Here is an 18833-nt window from a genome sequence, read left to right as displayed (position 1 = left end):
GATTTTGTGGCCCAACAGCATATTTCGATGTAGCCATTTTTCTTCACCTGAACAACCTTGTTTACAAGGAAAAATAGAGTTCGGTTAAGAGAATTTTTTTTGCGAGCATACCGAACAAACTATTTCAACAGTTCGGTTACCCTGTGAAATTATCGACAAAACCGAACTCATTATTTCAAAGGAAGAATAGAGTTCGGTTACGAGAAATGTTTTTGCGAGCATACCGAACAAACTATTTCAACAGTTCGGTTACCCAGTGAAATAATCGACAAAACCGAACTCATTCTTTCAAAGGAAAAACAGAGTTCGGTTACGAGAATATTTTTTGCGAGCAAACCGAACTGTTCTTATTTTGGTGGCCTAAGAGTTGCGAGCACACCGAACTGTTCTTATTTTGGAAGTTCGGTTACCAGTTCTAGGGTTAGAAAAAAAATTCTCCTAACCGAAATATCTACTGTAACTGCTATTTTCAATGGGTTTTGATGATTTCTAATCGATTTGTTCAACAAATAACGAATTGAAAAGGATGGGTTTGTTATAATTTTGATGATCACTTCTCATTTTTTCAACTAAAAACGAATGACAAGTAATGAGTTTGTTATAATTTTGATTTTGATTTTGTTTTGTTAATGATTTAAATTAAGCTATATATAGAGGTGGCTGCGGTGGTGGTTCGAGGTGGGTGGGTGGTGGTGGTAGGTGGTGGTGAGCGGTGGTTGTGATGAGAGGAGGTGGTTATATATACATATATAGGTGTTGGTGATGGGAGGAGGTGAATATATATATAGGTGAAGGGTAGGTTAGTCATTTCCACACATTAGGACACCCCTTATAAGTTTAGGGTAGACATTTGTATCACAAAGTAGTCCTCCACCATTTTTAGGTAGTGCCCAAAAAATCGTTCATTCCGGATGACACATTGCACAATCACAAACTAGTCAGATACTTAAGGTCCATTCCATAATATGCATGAGAGAACTCTCTCAATATGTCCATTCCTGGATGGGCTGGGCCTGCAGCCTAACTAATGATATGAAAGAAATCATATCATCAGAGTTATACTCATATATTGACGAAGGATGTTTTTGGGCATACTCAAATCTTTTAGGGCATACCAAACAATAGTTTCATCTTGGGTGACCTTATAATGGGTAACCCAAGGGTAGTTCAATTACCTATATACCCTTAATACAAAAATCTAAAATCAGTTTTCTAAAAAATCAAAATCAGTTTCCCTTAACATCTCTTCTTCTTCCTCCTCTAGCCGAACTCTTCTTCTTACGATGTTGGGTTCGGCACAAAATTGAGTTGCGTGTTTAGCCGAACTGTTCTTCACCAAAGCTTCATGTAAGTGTATATGAACAGTTCGGCATGAAAGTTCATGAAATTTCAAGCCGAATCTAGTCACAGATAAAGATGTATAGGGGTTCGGCGTATTCGACAATCGTAATATGTGTCGAACCTCACATAATTTTTCTTCCATATCACACAGGACTAGGTTCGGCTCATTATGATATTTTTAAACAAGCCGAACTAGTTGGTTCGGCTCATAACAATAACACTTCCAGCTTGCCGAACTGTTCATTAGTTGTCAATATCCAGGTTTCAGATCAAGGTTCGGCGCATGATTTAGGTAAGTTGTGAGCCGAACCTAGGTTCGGCGCATAATGTTGTTGTTTTTTAAGCCGAACTGTTCATTAGTTGTCGATATCCAGGTTTCAGATCAAGGTTCGGCGCATAATTTACGTGAATTGTGGGCCGAACCTAGGTTCGGCACATAATGTTGTTGTTTTTTAAGCCGAACTGTTCTTCAAATTTTCAGCCTGAAAGTGTATATAAACAGTTCGGCTGATACGATTTTCATTATATAAGCCAAACCATTAACATTTTTTCTTCCTCAAAGGTTTTCATCTACTCAAACATATATAACTAAATTATCTTAATCACTAATCATTAATCATTACTCATTAATCAGAATTATTATAACTAATCATTAATTAATACTAACCCTAAAAGGATACCATTACAAAAAATATTTGGCTAAGGGGTTATTGAATTTGATATTTACATCCTATTTTGTCTTTATTTAGTATGCCCTAAAAGATTTGGGTATGCCCAAAAACAGTCTTCATATTGATATCGACCAATTCAAATTTGTGTATCCAACATCAAGTTACTTATTTATTCCATTCTCAAATTTGAGTACTTGAAAATATCAAACCACAAAACAGTTAAATTGGAGCATACAGCCACAATCTTTTCTACAAAAGTTTTAAGGACAGACAAACACAGTTCAGAATGTCCTCCACGTCTCATCACAAGTATCTGCTAATCCTCATCTTCATCTGTCGAAAGAAACAAGATAATCAAACGTAATGAGATGTAGCATACATATAAAATTACAATGTCAAGTTATTCATTCAATTTCTACACTAAAAGGAAGTGAGACAGAAATTTTTACATCAAATAAAAGAGAGAAAGTAACTGGTTTTATTGGGGTCACAGTGAATCAGTATATCAGAATTTCAACAAACCTGCAGATAGTTGATGTGAAACAGACTCAAACGAACTTGATTGTTCTACTGGTTAAACTATGTGGACTGTCAATTTCACAGAATTGAAACATTTGCCTCCAAAAAGGAGTAACACAAGTGTTAGGATGTGAATGGAGTTAATTCAGAAATTCACAAATAAGCAACATCTTGTGCTACACCTTTGATTGCTTGCTTAGATTTGGAGAAGTTTCTCATGAAAAGATTACACATAGACAAGATTGGAGGGAAACGAAGAACAATATAAACTTGGATTGAGGATTGACATATGAAAGTTCAGCAACATTTTATTGCATACATACTCAGCCAAATATTTACATTCAGATTTGACATGTCTTCTAATCTACCACATACATCTTTAAGCTTTAAAAGATTGCTGTTTCATGGGTTTTTAACCGGAAAATGGGGACTAGAGTTACTGTATCAACTTCATTTCTTATTGACATCTAAGAAACCTTCATTGTGAAACCAAACATTCTCTGCTATTTGACACTTTCATTCTTATAACATAATTGGCATGAAATGAGGTACGTGGCAACTTAATTTCTTCTAAAATGCTGTTCTTGTTTGCAAGAGAATCATTATTTGTCTATATAATTTTTTACACTGAATTTCAGGTATGGTTCGTGCATCAAGCTCCACGAATTCCATAAGAAATCTGAGTTCCATGACTTTCAATGTGGCCATGGCTTTAAGTTTTAAACTACTGCTGTTTCATGGGTTTAACCGGAAAGTGGGGACTAGAGTTACTGTATCTTCATTTCTCATTGACATCCACGAAAACTTTGTTGTGAAACCAAGCATTCCTTGATCTATGACACTTTCAATCTTACTACATAACTGAAATTAACTGAGGTATGTGGCAAACTAACTTCTTCCAAAATGTTGTTTGCAAGATAATCATTATTTGTTCATCTAAATTTTTTACACTGAATTTCAGATATGGTTCGTCCATCAAGCTCCTCAAATTCTATACAGAGTCTGAGTTCCATGACTTTCATGTGGCCCTGGCTTTAAGAGTTACATTGTTAACTGTTCCAGGTCTACCTAAAATGAGAGCAGTCTCTCATTGATCAAACAACAAAGATACGCCAGTCAGCATCTTCTTCACTACATGAAATTCAATCATTTATTTGTTTATTTTGTTATTCTATGGACCTTTACCCCCCAGGGTTTGGAACTCAAAAATATTCCGCATTCAAAAAGCCAGTTAAATGATAACTCTATTCTGTACATATGCAAATTGCTAATACTTTCAGGATCTACCCTTAGACTAAAGAAGTACCACCTACCAAGGTGGGATAATTTTGTAATAAGCAGGCCAGCACAGATTTAAAGCAATTCAAGTGCAGAAATGTAGTTACTGAGGGAATTTTGTTTCATGACACAACTAATCTTTCTTATAGGCAAGTAACTAACTAGTGAAATACACTAAAAAACACAGAGTTAGTATATCAGAATTTTAACAAGCAGGCATAGAGTTGATGGGAAACAGACTCAATCTCCTTACTCGTTCTACTGGCTCAACAATGTGAATCGTCAAATTTTTACAGAATTGAAACATTTGCCATAAAAAAAAAGTAACATAGGTGTAAGGAAGTGGATGGGGTAAATTCAGAAATTCACAAATAAGCAACATCTTGATATGCTAAACTTTTGGTTGTTTCTTAAATTTGGAGACGTTCCTCATGAAAAGATAACATATAGACAAGACTGGAGGTGGTCTTTTGATGGGAGTCAAGAACATGGATGTTCAGCCACATTTAATTTATACATAAACAAATATTTACGCCCAGATTTGACATGTCTTCTAAGCTACCATATACACCTTTAAGTTTTAAACTGCTGCTGTTCATGAGTTTTTAACCGGAAAATGGGGACTAGAGTTACTGTAACAACTTCGTTTCTTATTGACATCTAAGAAACCTTCGTTGTGAAACCAAGCATTCTCTGCTCTTTGACACTTTCATTCCTGTTACATAATTGGCATGAACTGAGATATGTGGCAACCTAACTTCTTCTAAAATGTTGTTCTTGTTTGCAAGAGAATCATTACTTCTCTATCTAATTTTTTACACTGAATTTCAGGTATGGTTCGTGCATCAAGCTCCTCAAATTCCTTAAGAAGTCTGAGTTCCATGACTTTCAATGTGGCCATGGCTTTACGAGTTACCCTGTTAACTATTCCAGGTCTACCCAAAATGAGACCAATCTCTCATTGATAAGATAACACAGATATATCAGCGTCTTGTTCACTATCTGAAATTCAATCATTTTTTTTATATCCGATGAGTGTGTTTCTATGGACCTATACTACCAAGAGCTTGGAACTCAAAGACATTTAGTATTTAAAAAGCCAGTGACTTGAATGATAACTCTATTCTATACATATGTCAATTGCTAATACTTTCAGGATCTTCCTTTAGACTAAAGAAGTAGCACCTGTCAAGGCGGTCACATATTTGAAGTATTTCAAGTGCAGAAATGTAGTTATTGATGGCATTGTCTCATGACACGACTAATCTATCTGTGTAAAATGGTCTAACTAATAAGTCTAAAGAAACAAGATAATCAAACGTAATGAGATGTAGCATACATATAAAGTTACAATGTTAAGTGATTCATACAATTTCTACACTAAAAGGAAATGAGACTGAAAATTTAACAGCAAATAAAAAGAGAGAAAGTATCTGGTTTTATTGGGGTCACAGGGTTAAAGTGGTGAAAAGTGAAAATACACTAGTAACAGTGAGTTAGCTTATCAGAATTTCAACAAACACGCAGACAGTTGATGTGGAACAGACTCAAACTCTTTATTTGTTCTACCGGCAAAACTATGTGAACCGTCAATTTCACAGAATTGCAACATTTGAGTCCAAAAAGAGTAACATTGGTTTAAGCATGTGAGTGTGTTAACTCAGAGATTCACAAATCAGCAACATCTTGATATGCTACCCCTACGGATGTCTGCTTAAACTTGAAGAAGTTCCGCACGAAAAGATAACACATAGACAAGATTGGAGGGGTCTTTTGATGGGAGTTAAGAACATGAATATAAAGTTGGATTGACAAGTGAAAGTTCAGCTACATTTTATTTTATACATACTAAACCAAATATTTACACTCAGAATTGACATGTCTTGTAATCTACCATATACATCTTTACGTTTTAAACTATTGCTGTTTCGTGGGTTTTTAAACGGAAAATGGGGAGTAGAGGTACTGAATCAACTTTAATTCTTATTGACATCTAAGTAAGCTTCGTAGTGAAACCAAGCATTCTCTGATCTATGACACTTTCAATCTTACTACATAACTGGAATAAACTGAGGTATGTGGCAACCTAACTTCTTCTAAAATGTTGTCTTGTTTGCAAGAGAATCATAATTTGTCTATCTAATTTTTTACACTGAACTTCAAGTTCAGGCATGGTTCGTACATCAAGCTCCTCAAATTCCATAAGAAGTCTGAGTTCCATGACTTTCAATGTGGCAAGGCTTTAAGAGTTACACTGTCAACTGTTCCAGGTCTACCTAAAATGAGAGCAATCTCTCATTGATTAACACAGATATATCAGCGTCTTCTTCACTATTTGAAACTCAATCATCTGTTCTTTTAATGTTATTATTCATACGCAATGTGCGTGTTTCTATGGACCTATACCCCCCAGGAATTGGATCTCAAAAACATCCAGTATTGAAAAAAAAAACAGTGATTCAAAATGATAACTCTATTCTGTACATATGTCAATTCCTAATAATTTCGGGATCTTCTTTTGCACAAAGAAGCAGCACCTATCAAGGCGGGATAATCTAAAAAGACCTTTAAGGCTAGCAGAGATTTGAAGTATTTCAAGTGCAAAAATGTAGTTATTGAGGGCATTTCGTTTCATGGCACAACTAATCTGTCTATGTAAAATGTTCTAACTAAACAGTCTAAACCCTTTGTTAGGGCGCTATCATTGAGGAAATAACAAACTAGTGAAAGACATAGATAGATTAGTCTTCTCTTATAAAAACGCATCTATCATTTTATACCATGAAACTTCAGAAAGCCCTAAATTGACATAACAAATTATTAAGAGTGGAAAATTGAGTAAAATGAAAAGAGGAAAATGAGAATAATACCAAAGTAGCGACGCTCATTAGCAGCCTTAGCTTTGTCAAGCATCTTGTCAAGATCAACTTGAAGCTGAGCATCCCATTTGACCAGCTGATTTACGAATACAGCTCCAAGACCCATACCCAATACATGCTCCCATGGATCTGAAATGAAAATCAAATCAGAAATCAGATGAAAATGAAGAAATTAGGTTAAAAGAAAAGAGCAGCAACATACGCCTCATGTAAGGAAGTTTACGGAGGGCATTAGAGTACATCTGTGTACCCAACCCTAGTACCGCTCCTACCATCGTCGCCGTCACAGGCATCTTCTTCTTCTTCTTTGATCTTGTTTAATTTACCTGGATTTGATTTCTGAATTCTTCCTTTCAGCTCCTATCCCCAAATTAAATCTCACTGCTTGCAGCACGTGTTAACTCTAAACGTGCCGTGCCCTCCGTTTCCATTTTCATCCTGTGAAAAGCCCAGGGCCCAATCATACCTGTGCTGTTTTTGCGTCCAACAATTTTGTTTGCATTTGATCAGGATTATTCAGGACAATATCTTTCTCCCACCTCAACATCATCGAGCTTTAAAATTTTCTACATCTGATTTAACTTTTATCTGTTTAGCACGAGATTCATGTAGCTATTGGTTGGTTGGTTGGTAGTCCGTCATATTCATATCCATATTAGCAGCAGCAGCACCTGGCCATGCAATGCATATAATATCACGAGTCTACTTTCTTCTCCATAATATCTCTGTGTTTCTTGACGAAATTTCTTTCTGTAACTACAGTTAGCTCATTTCCAATTAATCTCCATTACATGGATTCATATCTTTTTGTCAAGCTGGGAATACTGATATTTTTTTAGTACAGAAAGGGTTGATGCATTCTTTGATAGCTAGCTATAAACGACATGCTTGGGTAACTAGTAACTGTGTGCTTATCTAATATCTTTTCTAGCTGGTATCCCGGGAATCGGGATTGATCCTTTCGTGATTTCTAATGCTCGAAATCAGTGCAGATGGGATCACTTGTGATGCATGTACATAAATAAATAAATACCGGAGAAAAATCTGCATAAGTTTTTGTGCTTTGGAAATCTTTAAGTGTACATTATAACCGCAATTAAAGTTGAAACATGTATAGCATTTTGCTGCTGCTAAATATTAATTAATTGATTATAAGGTATGGATGAATATGGATTAATATTTAGTAATGTTCAATTAAAACAGTTACGTGAATCTTGATTATGATTCATCGGCTTCATTTCGATTCTATTTTCTTCCCCTATATCACCATCTTCTTCTTCTAGTAATGATTTCTTTTTACAGTCCTTCATCTTAATGTATTCACCATAGAGATAAGAAGAAAACCCCCAAACACACAGCACTGTAGAAATCGCCTTGGCCCCACCAAACGAATCGCCATAAGCCAATACTCCACCAACCACGTTCATCGATAGTATCGCCGTCATGCATATCCCACTGTTCAGTGACGTCGTAAGGAACACTAACCCCGCCGTACCCATGAAAGTAAATTGCCAACAAAATATCGTGAACCCAATCGTCAGCCAGTAACTAGCTGTACCGAGATTGAAACCGCTCACGCTCTCTCTTTTCATCTCCCCAAATCCACCATCCGCCAACATCCCAACCGTCGCCAGCACCGTCGCTGCCAATTCCGTAACAAACTGCATTTCCATCACTAACTGATAACTCTTGACGTTTCTGCTGTAAATCATATCGACAAGCGGTAGGTACAGAGCGAACAGCAAACCCGCACCCAGAATAGAAAAGAATCCCAAAAAGTATTGCTTTTGAGAGACACCCTCGGGCCTATCGTGACTGTGTGTCAAAGCCAATAACACTGAACTTAGGGTTAGCAGAACCACGCAGTTTAGGTTTTTGAAGGTTACTTTTTGTTTGACGATGATTACGGAGAGGATAAGATTGAAAGCTAATTGAGTTGACAGCAGAAGAGATGCAGTTGAAACAGGAAGATAAGATACGCCCCATGAGAATAACAAATTATTAACCCCAAGCATAAGACCTATGCCTATTGATATTAACAACAGTTTAAGAGTGAAGCTTGAAAAGGGCCATGGTTTGTTATGATCCTTGTTGAATAGCATGGGGATGAGGAGGATAGTAAAACCAGCAGATTGAACCGAAACCCATCTGCTTGAACCACCATGGATGAAATAAAACCTTGAAAGTAAACTCGATGAGACTGAACCCACCACAAGGGCTGCGTAAGTGATCACTAGTAGAATCCAGTAACGAAGATCTCGTCTACAACTGTTTTTGATGTTATCATTTATATTACCTAGTGATGTTGCTTTGGGTTGATCTGTTGTAGATTCAGTGACAAACAGAGCAGTTTCGGTATTAACGCTCATTGATGATGAAGAGTGGTGATCTTCTTGATAGTCCTCCTCTTGGTGTTGCATGATATTTATTCCTCCGTCATTCTTGTTGATGATGACCATATTACAGTCTGGTGGTGGTGGTGGGTTGGGATCCATTAAAATTTGATTAACACAAGCAAATAAAGAAAAAAATATTAAAGTAATTCAGAGAGACGGAACGAGAATGAGAAAGGGGGACAAAGTACATACTTAAAAAACTGAAACCATTAAATTAGGATCTCATAGTGCTTAGTTTATAGAAAGATCCTACAAAGAAAAGAAATTAGTGATGCACCAAAAAGCAAAAGCAACAAATAATGCAAAATCAAAATTAATTTGGGTTTGTTTGTGGTTTGCTGATATACCTCTCCATATTTATAATGTTTATTGTGATCTCCGACCACCCTCTCTCTCATTAATTCATGTAGAACAAAACTCAGCCACGTGCCCCTCTTATGCTAAATTATAATGGCACATCCTCAAACAGACGCAGAGAGTCAAAAGGTTTGTGAATTCTCGTGTACATTGTCACGGCATAAAGTTGATACTATTAGCATGATTTGGTATATAGGCTGGGGTTTGAAGTTGATTGATGTCGATCCCCACTCACACAGGAGGCAGTTTAAAGTTTAAACTGTTGTTTTGTTGTCATCATCCAAAACAAACAAAAAGAACTGGTCTCCAATGAAAAATGTCAAGTTCAAAAGATAAAGCTAGCCATTCCAAATTTATATCAATGAGAAATATTACTTTTGGAAGATCATTTATTGTTAAAGTTGAATTATTAGTTTCTTGGTAGCATTAGAAGCAGGATTATCATGAATATTTAAGAAAGATTCAAACGGACACCTCGAAATGTTTGAAAAAGAAAGAAAAAAAATCAATTGTTTGACACACAAAATTTGGGTTGAATCATGCGGCATAAAAATTAACGGAAGTGCCGGGGATTCCACGGATTATGACGATTGAAACAAAATTGGTGAGATCCCAACCCTCGGATTAGCATTGGGTAGCCCATTGGGCGGATTCGGTTTCAATCCGGATAAGTCGCGGGATTCATCTTGCAAGATATAAACTATTTTTGAAAAAAATTAACAAAACTAGTGACAAAACCCCTAGGTGAACAAACTAGTGATAAGAAAAAACCGGTCATATTATTTTTAACAAATAAAAACCGTTTCAAACAAAACTGGGACAAAAACCCCAATTCAAACAAAATTTTTAAAATTCAGTTTTTGATTTGATTTCTAAATTCCAAAATTAACCTTCCGCATATAAAAACACTTTTAAAGGAAAGTTTGGCGGAAACAAGAAGATTTTTTTCCTCTCTGAACCGAACAAATCAGATTCAGAAAAAGTGTGATTCTTCTTTCCTAGTTTTCTTCGTTCTTTTCGTTTCAATTCAAAGATTCGTCATCATCTTCTCCCAATTTCAATTCAAAAATTGAGAGAGCAATTTTAGGTTTGTTTGATTGAAGAACCGGAAGAGAAGCTACAAGTTTTGAGATCTGTTTATTCGAGATACGTAGAAGAATCCAATTCAGTTGTTCGAAGAAGAGAAGATAAACGTAGTTGTTCGAATAAGAGAAGAATCCAATTCGTTATTCGAGATCTGGTTGCAATTCAGTTTAGCTGAAATCATATTTCCGCTTTTCAAGTTGAAATTGAATCTCGAATTGAAGAATCCAGCTGAACAATCAATCAACTTCGTGTTGATCATCTTCGTCTTCATATTAATCTTCGTCTTCAAGGAATCAATCAACTTTTCAGGTATTCAATTCTCTTTTTTGTGTTGATTTTTGATTTTGTTTGTGTGAATTTGCTAGTCACTCTTGTCGAATAAACTGAATTGATGTTAGCATATGATTTTTTATGTTTGTGTTGATGTTCTTATGAAGGATTCCATCTCTTTGGAACTGTTTTTCAAAAAAAAAAAATTGTTGTTGATATTCACATCTGGTGAAACTGTTTTTGGTTTCATCATTTTGTTCTGTAGATTATGGATTCTGTTCTCGCACTTGTATGTCACAAAGAAGATTGTTTAACTCTTCGTATTGGCCTCCAAGAGTCTTTTGCTAATTTGAAGACTAGTATATGCTCAAGTTGGTGTGAATTCTCTCCTCCTTCTATGGAAATTTTTCACATGGTTGATGATCAGCAAAAGGTCATTCATTCTGATTTTGATCTTCAATGTTTGGCTCTATTTAGTATGTATAATAAAGAAGGGATTATGGAGTTACTCGTTAGTCATAAAACTGAGATTTCTGGTTCAATAAGTTCAGGAATTATAGCTTTTGATGACCAGCCACAAAGTTCTGGAATTATACCTTTTGAGAAGCCACGGATTGATTATGATGTTTCAGATAAAATTAAGGAACCGTTGAAGTCTGCTCACTGGTTACATCTCTTTCAAGGAGTTGAACAGTTGTTTCCGGGAGGTGTTGAACAAGTTCGTTGTGATTTACAGAAGTATCACGCAGCAGCTGGTTATGAATACATGGTATATAGGAATGAGAAGTTGAGGATTGGTGCACGTTGTGCTAATAAGAACAAAGAGGAGAAATGTGACTGGCATTTATATGCTGTGTCTGTTGATGGTGTTGTAGGAAGTCCTTTTATTATCAAGGAACTAAATAATCAGCATACTTGTGTTGGTGGATTTGTTAACATGCCACGGATATCGAAGAAACTAGTTAGTAGCTTGATTATTGATGAAATTAAACAGGATCCTAATAAGAAAACTAAGCATATTATGGAATCTTTTACGAGAGACTTCGGATTTGACATTAGTCGTTATTATGCATACGCAGGTAAGAAGCATGCACTGAATACTTCATGGGGAGAGAACGAGAAATCTTTTATGTTCTTGAACTGGTATAAAAACAAGTTGATTGAAACCAATCCTGGTTCTCACGTGGTTTTGGAAGTTGAAGAAGGGACCAATAATTTTCAGAGGATGTTTATCTGTTTTGAAGCTTGTAGTCGTGGATTCAATTTCTGTCGTCCTGTATTATTCGTTGATGCGGCTCACTTGAAAAGCAAGTACCTTGGTCATATGATGGCAGCAACAGGTCTAACCGGAAATGATGGTAAGGTTTTTATCATTTTTTTATGTTGGTTTCATCATTTTTTTTATGTTGGTTTCATCATTTTTTATGTTTGGTTTTCATCGCATCTTATGCTTGTGTTATGCTTTCTGTTCATGTTACAGAAATCTTCCCTCTTGCTTATGGTGTGGTTTCATCGGAGAATGAAGCGAACTGGAAATGGTTTTTGGGTAATTTGAAGAAAGTCCTTTCTCCTTTGCGACCAAAGCTTACTTTTGTGAGTGATCGAGGTATTGGATTGGTAACACAAATTCCTATTGTTTTTCCTGAGGCTTTTCATGGTTGGTGCTACTGGCATATGGAATGCAATATCAATACATGCTTACCAAAGAGTTGCAAAGTTTATAACAAATATGTATTGGGACTGTTTAAGAAATGTGCGTATGCTTCTACTCATAAAGAATTTTCAGAGAATTGGGATAAGTTGAGGAAGGTTCAAAATCAGAAGTTACAAGACTATCTAAGTAGAGCTCCTCTTGATAAATGGGCAAGTTTTTTCTTCAAGGGTCGACGATATGGTAGGTTGTGTTCAAATATTGCTGAGAGTTTCAATGGTTCGGTCGTTGAAGAGAGAGAGAAGCCTATAGCCATCATGGTTTATGAGATCAGGGTGAAGCTAATGGACCAAATGTGTAAACGTCGCGAGGACTCTGCTAACTTAATGAAATGGCGTCAAACTCTATGTCCAGAATATGAAGCTCTACTCCACGACAACAAGATGCATGGATGTAACTACCAAGTCACCAAGTCGTCGGAATATGTGTTTGAAGTTCATGCTTCATTAACACATACTGTCAATTTGAAAAGAAGAACATGTTCTTGCAACCGTTGGCGTATTGACGGTTTCCCGTGTGCCCATGCTGTCCGTTGCATCATGGTGAATGGAGAAGATCCTTACAATTATGTTGAGCACTACTTTACAGTAAAGTTCTACCGAGAATCGTATAAACATGCAATCAATCCTGTTCCCACAGTCGAAAAGCCCGTGACAGTGTCCCCGAAATCGATGGTTTTTGGTCCGAATAATGGACCACAACCAGGACGTCCATCGAAGAAGAAGAGAATTCCTAATACAGGTTCAGTTGCCAATAAGAAGATGAGAACCTGTGGTTCCTGCAAGGTTTTGACCACCCATAATAAACGGACATGCCCTTCTCGTCAGATTTCATGAGAACTTGTAGTCATTTCGACTAGACTACAATATGTGGTTCCTGCAAGTCATCGAATTTTACTCTTAGTTTCGTTTGCTAGACTACAATATGTGTTTCATTTACTATTTCATATATTTTTGTTTTTAGAAGTTAATATGCTGCAGGTGTTTTCATTTTATATTTTGTCTAAGAATAATAAGTTTGATTAAGTTTAATTTTTTCAGAATTTTTACAGGCCTTTATAGTTTGGTGTAACCGAATCAGGTTTCATCATTTTTTTGATGAAACTAGAAAGGGTTTCATCTTATTTTGGTGGAACCATTGTTTTACTGTCACTTTTTCTTCTATATTTTTTGACAACACAGTAGATGATGTTTTGTTTACTGTTTATTGGTGCCGCAAATATATGACACATCATTTATGGATAGTTTTTATAAAAATGAGACATCATATTTCTGTAGACATAAGCTTTTAAGGAAATACAACTGAAATAGCACGAAATCGTTTTTTATATAAACTGTAACCATTTCACAAGTACTTTAAACTTCAACTAAAACTTGAATCTGCAAGGAGAACTGTATGTCAAGGAGTATCATCATTACAATAACCATTTCAAAAGTAATTTAAAATTCAACTAAAACTGAATGTTCAATAGGACGGGCACGACATGCGAGTATTATTCTATATTGTCAAGGAGTATCTTCAACGCCAACTTTGGTCTCATATTATGCACCTTTTCTCGTATATCATTTGTAGACATGTTTCCTTTCAAGAGGCTCTTCATGTAATAGCAAACATGCAGGCCACAATCGTTCCTGAAAAACCAAAACAATGTCTCAATTGTTACAAAGTGACTAGCTGAGAGTGTTCTGATATTAGTATCTATATGTAAAGCATTCGGTTACAAGTGATGTAATGATTTCAAGCATATGCATATGTGAACTATAAACTTCCAAACATAACTTACCCTATTTGTTCACAACATGTAGGGTTGTGCAAAGAGTATGTTGTTGGATGACTTGCCTGCTGATCACAGGGGAGCTTTGCGTCGTATTGTGCAAATGCTGATATTATACGTTGTTTCATGCTTTCAGCACTTTTTCTGCATTCCTCTCCCGTGGAAGCCAAGGAGTTGTAGTGATAAAATTCCCCAGTTTCAAAATCAAAAGTAAGCAATGTCCAATGGTTTACATCTCCAAGTGATGTCAGCAACGGAACGAACAAAAACCGCACGCTATAATCCATTTTGTCGATGAAGCCTTCTATTACAGCACCACATTTCTTTCCTAATGAGTGACATGTCTGAAACAAAATACCAGATAAAAGCTCCTTAATTAGTTACAGACATGCAAGTTTGATGAAACCAAACTTTGTTCCATCAAAATTAACCATATAAACAACATCATTTTTTGTTTTCCACAACTATTTTTTATGCCAAAAAATTTACATTAAAGAATTTCGGAGTAAACTTACATAGGCAAATGTGCTTATAAACACAACTCTCTGGTACTTTGGAGAACCATCTTGTTTCAACTCATTTTTTTTGATGTTGTTTTGCAGCTTCAAAATGTAGAACTCTATAATGTCTCCTGCGACGTCACCCTCTCTCATCAAATTATCCATCATCTTCCCCGATATATGTAATTGAAGATTTAAATGCTCCCACGCCGTTGACCTGTTAATTTTATTTTTTAAAAATCTAGTCAATGATGGATAAAAAAGGAGAAACAATGCATAACTTGGAACAAAATTTTGATGAAACCAGTCTTGGTTACATCAGTTATTTCCCAATTACCTTTCATTGTTCTTTCTGAAAAAAGTGGTCACGAGGGGTTTCTCATTTTTGTTGAGTACTTTCAAGATCTTCAAGTTATCAACTGGTTTCAACTTCACCCCCTGTACTTCCTGCACCTTCTTGTTCTCCTTGCACTTACGAGCTGTAACCTTTCTTCTTTTTTTCACACTGGTGTTGTAATCCTGCATTCTGATAGGTGGAACCAAATTCCTTTTGTCTTCCCTCATTCTTGTAACCATGTTACTCATCCTTTGCGCAGCACTGAGTTCTCCCTGTCCTTTCTCTTGACTGTCACACTGCGACAGTCCTAAATCAAATCCAGGTTGTTCATTCTCTAACTCAAGTAAATCATTCGCCATCTTTACAGCTGGGTAGTAGTATACGCTTTCAACATTTGGCTTTGACGAAGAACAACCTTTCTTATTGTATTCGTATTCCATTTTCCTGATAACATCTTAATCAATTACAAATTGAGTTTCGTTTTCTTCTTGTTCAATAATTTGCTTCGACGAAGAATCTTTGCTCATTTCAGATTCCACCCGCTCTGCCACCTTGATATCCTCAACGGTATTTGGAGTCAACTCAGTACCCTCTCCTTTTTGTTCATCATTGGTGACTGGCATCGACGAAGAAGCTTTGCTCATTTCAGATTCCACCCGCTCTGCCACCTTGATATCCTCAATGGTATTTGGAGTCAACTCAGTACCCTCTCCTTCTTGTTCATCATTGGTGACTGGCATCGACGAAGAAGCTTTTCTCATTTCAGATTCAACCCGCTCTGCCACCTTGATATCCTCAACGGTATTTGGAGTCAACTCAGTACCCTCTCCTTCTTGTTCATCATTGGTGACTGGCATCGATGAAGTAGCTTTCTCCATTTCAGATTCAACCCGCTCTGCCACCTTGATATCCTCAACGGTATTTGGAGTCAACTCAGTACCCTCTCCTTCTTGTTCATCATTGGTGACTAGCATCGATGAAGTAGCTTTCTCCATTTCAGATTCAACCCGCTCTGCCACCTTGATATCCTCGATATTATTTGGAGTCAACTCAGTACCATCTCCTTCTTGTTCATCATCTGTGACTGTCTTCGACGAAGAAGATATGACCTGCTCTTGTTCAGATTCTTGTTCATTTATCATGTTAACATCCCTTGTTATAACCTGCAATATTAAGATACCTAAGTTATTTTATTTTTCATCTTCCTGTGTCAAAACCTAATGCTGTAAAAATCAAAAACTTCTGAAAGAATAAAAAGAACTGGCCAATTCATCAAACAAATATTAACTTGAAATGATGAAACCAAATTTGGTTCCATCAAAAGAATGATGGAACCAAATCTGGTTTCATCAAAAAAATGATGAAATGTATAAGAAAATTTTAATATATGCGAGTAATTCAATTGTTACTAAGAAAAATCAAATCTATCTTTGTACCAGTTGTTGTTCCCTGTCCTCGGCATCATATTTTTCCAGCAGTGATTCTTCTTCTTTAGAAAGAACATATGTAGTATTGGTCCTAAGCTTTTCAATCAATGCTCGTGCAAATTGGTATTTGGCTTTGAAGGAGTTAGCTTCACTGCTAGCACCAACATTTTCTTCATCTTGCACTTTAATCGGCACTTCATTTTCTTCATCTGGCACAACAATTTCCACTTCATCTACGGGATCAGCCAAGCGCATTTCTGATTCGTCATACTGAAGCAAGAATGATCCCTTTCGGTGACCAATATTCTCCTGCAGTACACAAGAAAAATTGGTTTCAGCTAAAAATTTTGATAAATCCAAAACTGGTTTCATCAAAAAAGTTAATCTGAACAAGAAAATATTTACCAAAATTCGTTTAAAATAAAACAGACGACATTCCAAGAAAAGCATTTTTAATGGTAACAAGTAATGGTAAGAACTCATAGCAATAATCTAATAAAACCTTCGAAGATTTCGAATATTGTCTAACAAAAATATCAAATAAAACCCTCGAAGTTATCTAAAAAACAAAAATTCAGCTAGAATTTTTGATGAAACCAAAATTGGTTCCATCAGAAAAGTAAATCTTCTAAGTAAATATTTACCTTAGACCAAAGTTCTGTTTTTTCTTCAAGATTCTCGAAGTTAGACAATACTTGTTGACAAATGTTGCTAAGGTTCCATCTAGCAAACCTCGGATACTTGTCTAGCCCATGCTTTCTTTGTGCGATCTTTGTCATCTCTGCCAACCAATACTGCAAAAAAACAACAACAACCAATATTCAAATTAATCATCAAAAACAAGTCGCTTATTATTCAACAACCATTATTGAAAAAAAATACTGAACTTATGAAAAAAAAGAACAAATCTTAACTTACCAGAGGGTATATTACACAACCAACAACATTTTCTACGTCTGTTTTGTTTGTCATTATCGAATCAAGTACATAGTCATGGAAGACTTCCGGCCAGCACACCTTGTTCATATCAAACACCATATACAAGTACTTTGCTGCGAGAGTCTGCCCACATTTGTTAGGGACAAATACTGAAACCAACAGAAACATTACGAAAAACTTTACAAAGTCATCCGCTCTGGTTTCATCATTTGCGGCTTCCAGCATACGCTTTTCAATATCGGTTTTTTTGTCTTTTTATTTCCAGCAAAATAATTAGCCACAAAGACGTTAACCTTTTTAACCAGATCTTCATCAATGTCGTCTGCTTCTACATAATTCACCATTTGGAAACCAAAAGTCACAGCAAAATGTTCTGGAATTGTCCGCAAAATCATTTTCCTTGATCTTGCTAATTTGAAACAATACGGGAGCTTACCATCAAGTCTGTTTTCAATTGTACTTAAAAACATTATTACTGCTTTTGTCTTTTTGATGAGCTCATCTTTGTTCATTACGCCATCATAGAACGGCTCAAAGAAACGCCAGAAAGGACATGATTTAAGAGCTTTCAAATGCAGTTGCTTGTTTTTTTATCAACGCCTTAATTTTCACTGCTAGCTCGCACAAATGATGCAATGAGCACCTGTATGGTTCCTTATCTCTTTTTTTACCTATTGTGAAACCAAAATTAAACCATAAGAGAATAATAAATAATAATGATGAAACCATAAGACATAAACTTGTAATGATGAAACCATAAGCACGAACAAAGTGATGAAACCATAAGCATAATTGAAACTTGTATGAAACCATAAGATTACATAACATAGCGCCAATCTCCACAGTTTGAATTCAAATCAACAGCCAATAACAACTCTAGAAGTAAACCAATAACTAAAAATGATGAAACCAATTTTGGGTTTCATTAAGAAACAGAAAATGATATCTGGTTTCATCGCAAATCTGTTACATCATTCTTGCAGACCTAAACCTAACAAATGAAAAGTGATGAAACCAAAAATGGTTTCATCAAAAAGACCATATTATTATGATTTAACAGATTAACAATTGGTGGAACCAATTTACCAATTGGTTGTAAAATGATGAAACCCAGAATGGTTTCATAAAAAAAAAAGATTATACTTTGGTTTCATCAAATAAACAACAAATGAAATATGGTTTCATCAAATAGAAAAAAAAAATATCTGGTTGCATCAAATATACAAACAATTGAAATCTGTTTTCATTTGGTTACATCAAACAAACTGAAACCTAAACCTAAACCAAAGAAACGATGTAACCAAATGAAAACAGAACCTAACCTAAGAAATGAAACCTAAAAGCAAAC

The 18833-nt window shown here is 35.8% G+C and overlaps 2 protein-coding genes across 4 annotated transcripts; both read right to left on the bottom strand.

Annotated features, from left to right (window-relative positions):
• Positions 1–2112: 2112 nt before the first annotated feature.
• LOC113313811 lies at positions 2113–7052 on the bottom strand. Of its 2 annotated transcripts, none has more exons than XM_026562613.1 (3): positions 6912–7052; positions 6680–6817; positions 2113–2345 (listed from the first exon to the last, which is right to left on the bottom strand). In XM_026562613.1, the coding sequence occupies exons 1-3, from the start codon at positions 6979–6981 to the stop codon at positions 2329–2331; spliced, it is 225 nt and encodes a 74-aa protein (XP_026418398.1). In that variant the 5' UTR covers positions 6982–7052; the 3' UTR covers positions 2113–2328. The 2 variants fall into 2 exon arrangements, with proteins under 2 accessions (XP_026418398.1, XP_026418393.1); XM_026562608.1 differs by having other exon boundaries at positions 6891–7049.
• Positions 7053–7793: 741 nt separating this feature from the next.
• Positions 7794–9420, bottom strand: LOC113313800 (probable purine permease 4). 2 transcript variants are annotated; one of them, XM_026562595.1, is made up of 2 exons: positions 9277–9414; positions 7794–9155 (listed from the first exon to the last, which is right to left on the bottom strand). In XM_026562595.1, the coding sequence occupies exon 2, from the start codon at positions 9145–9147 to the stop codon at positions 7879–7881; it is 1269 nt and encodes a 422-aa protein (XP_026418380.1). In that variant the 5' UTR covers positions 9148–9155; positions 9277–9414; the 3' UTR covers positions 7794–7878. The 2 variants fall into 2 exon arrangements, with proteins under 2 accessions (XP_026418380.1, XP_026418372.1); XM_026562587.1 differs by having other exon boundaries at positions 7794–9420.
• Between the last annotated feature and the right edge of the window lie 9413 nt (positions 9421–18833).

Source organism: Papaver somniferum, chromosome 1, assembly GCF_003573695.1.
Source record: "Papaver somniferum cultivar HN1 chromosome 1, ASM357369v1, whole genome shotgun sequence".
Classification (NCBI taxonomy): domain Eukaryota; kingdom Viridiplantae; phylum Streptophyta; class Magnoliopsida; order Ranunculales; family Papaveraceae; genus Papaver; species Papaver somniferum.
Note: the sequence above shows the minus strand (reverse complement) of the source record. Positions and strands in the feature narration are given on the sequence as shown.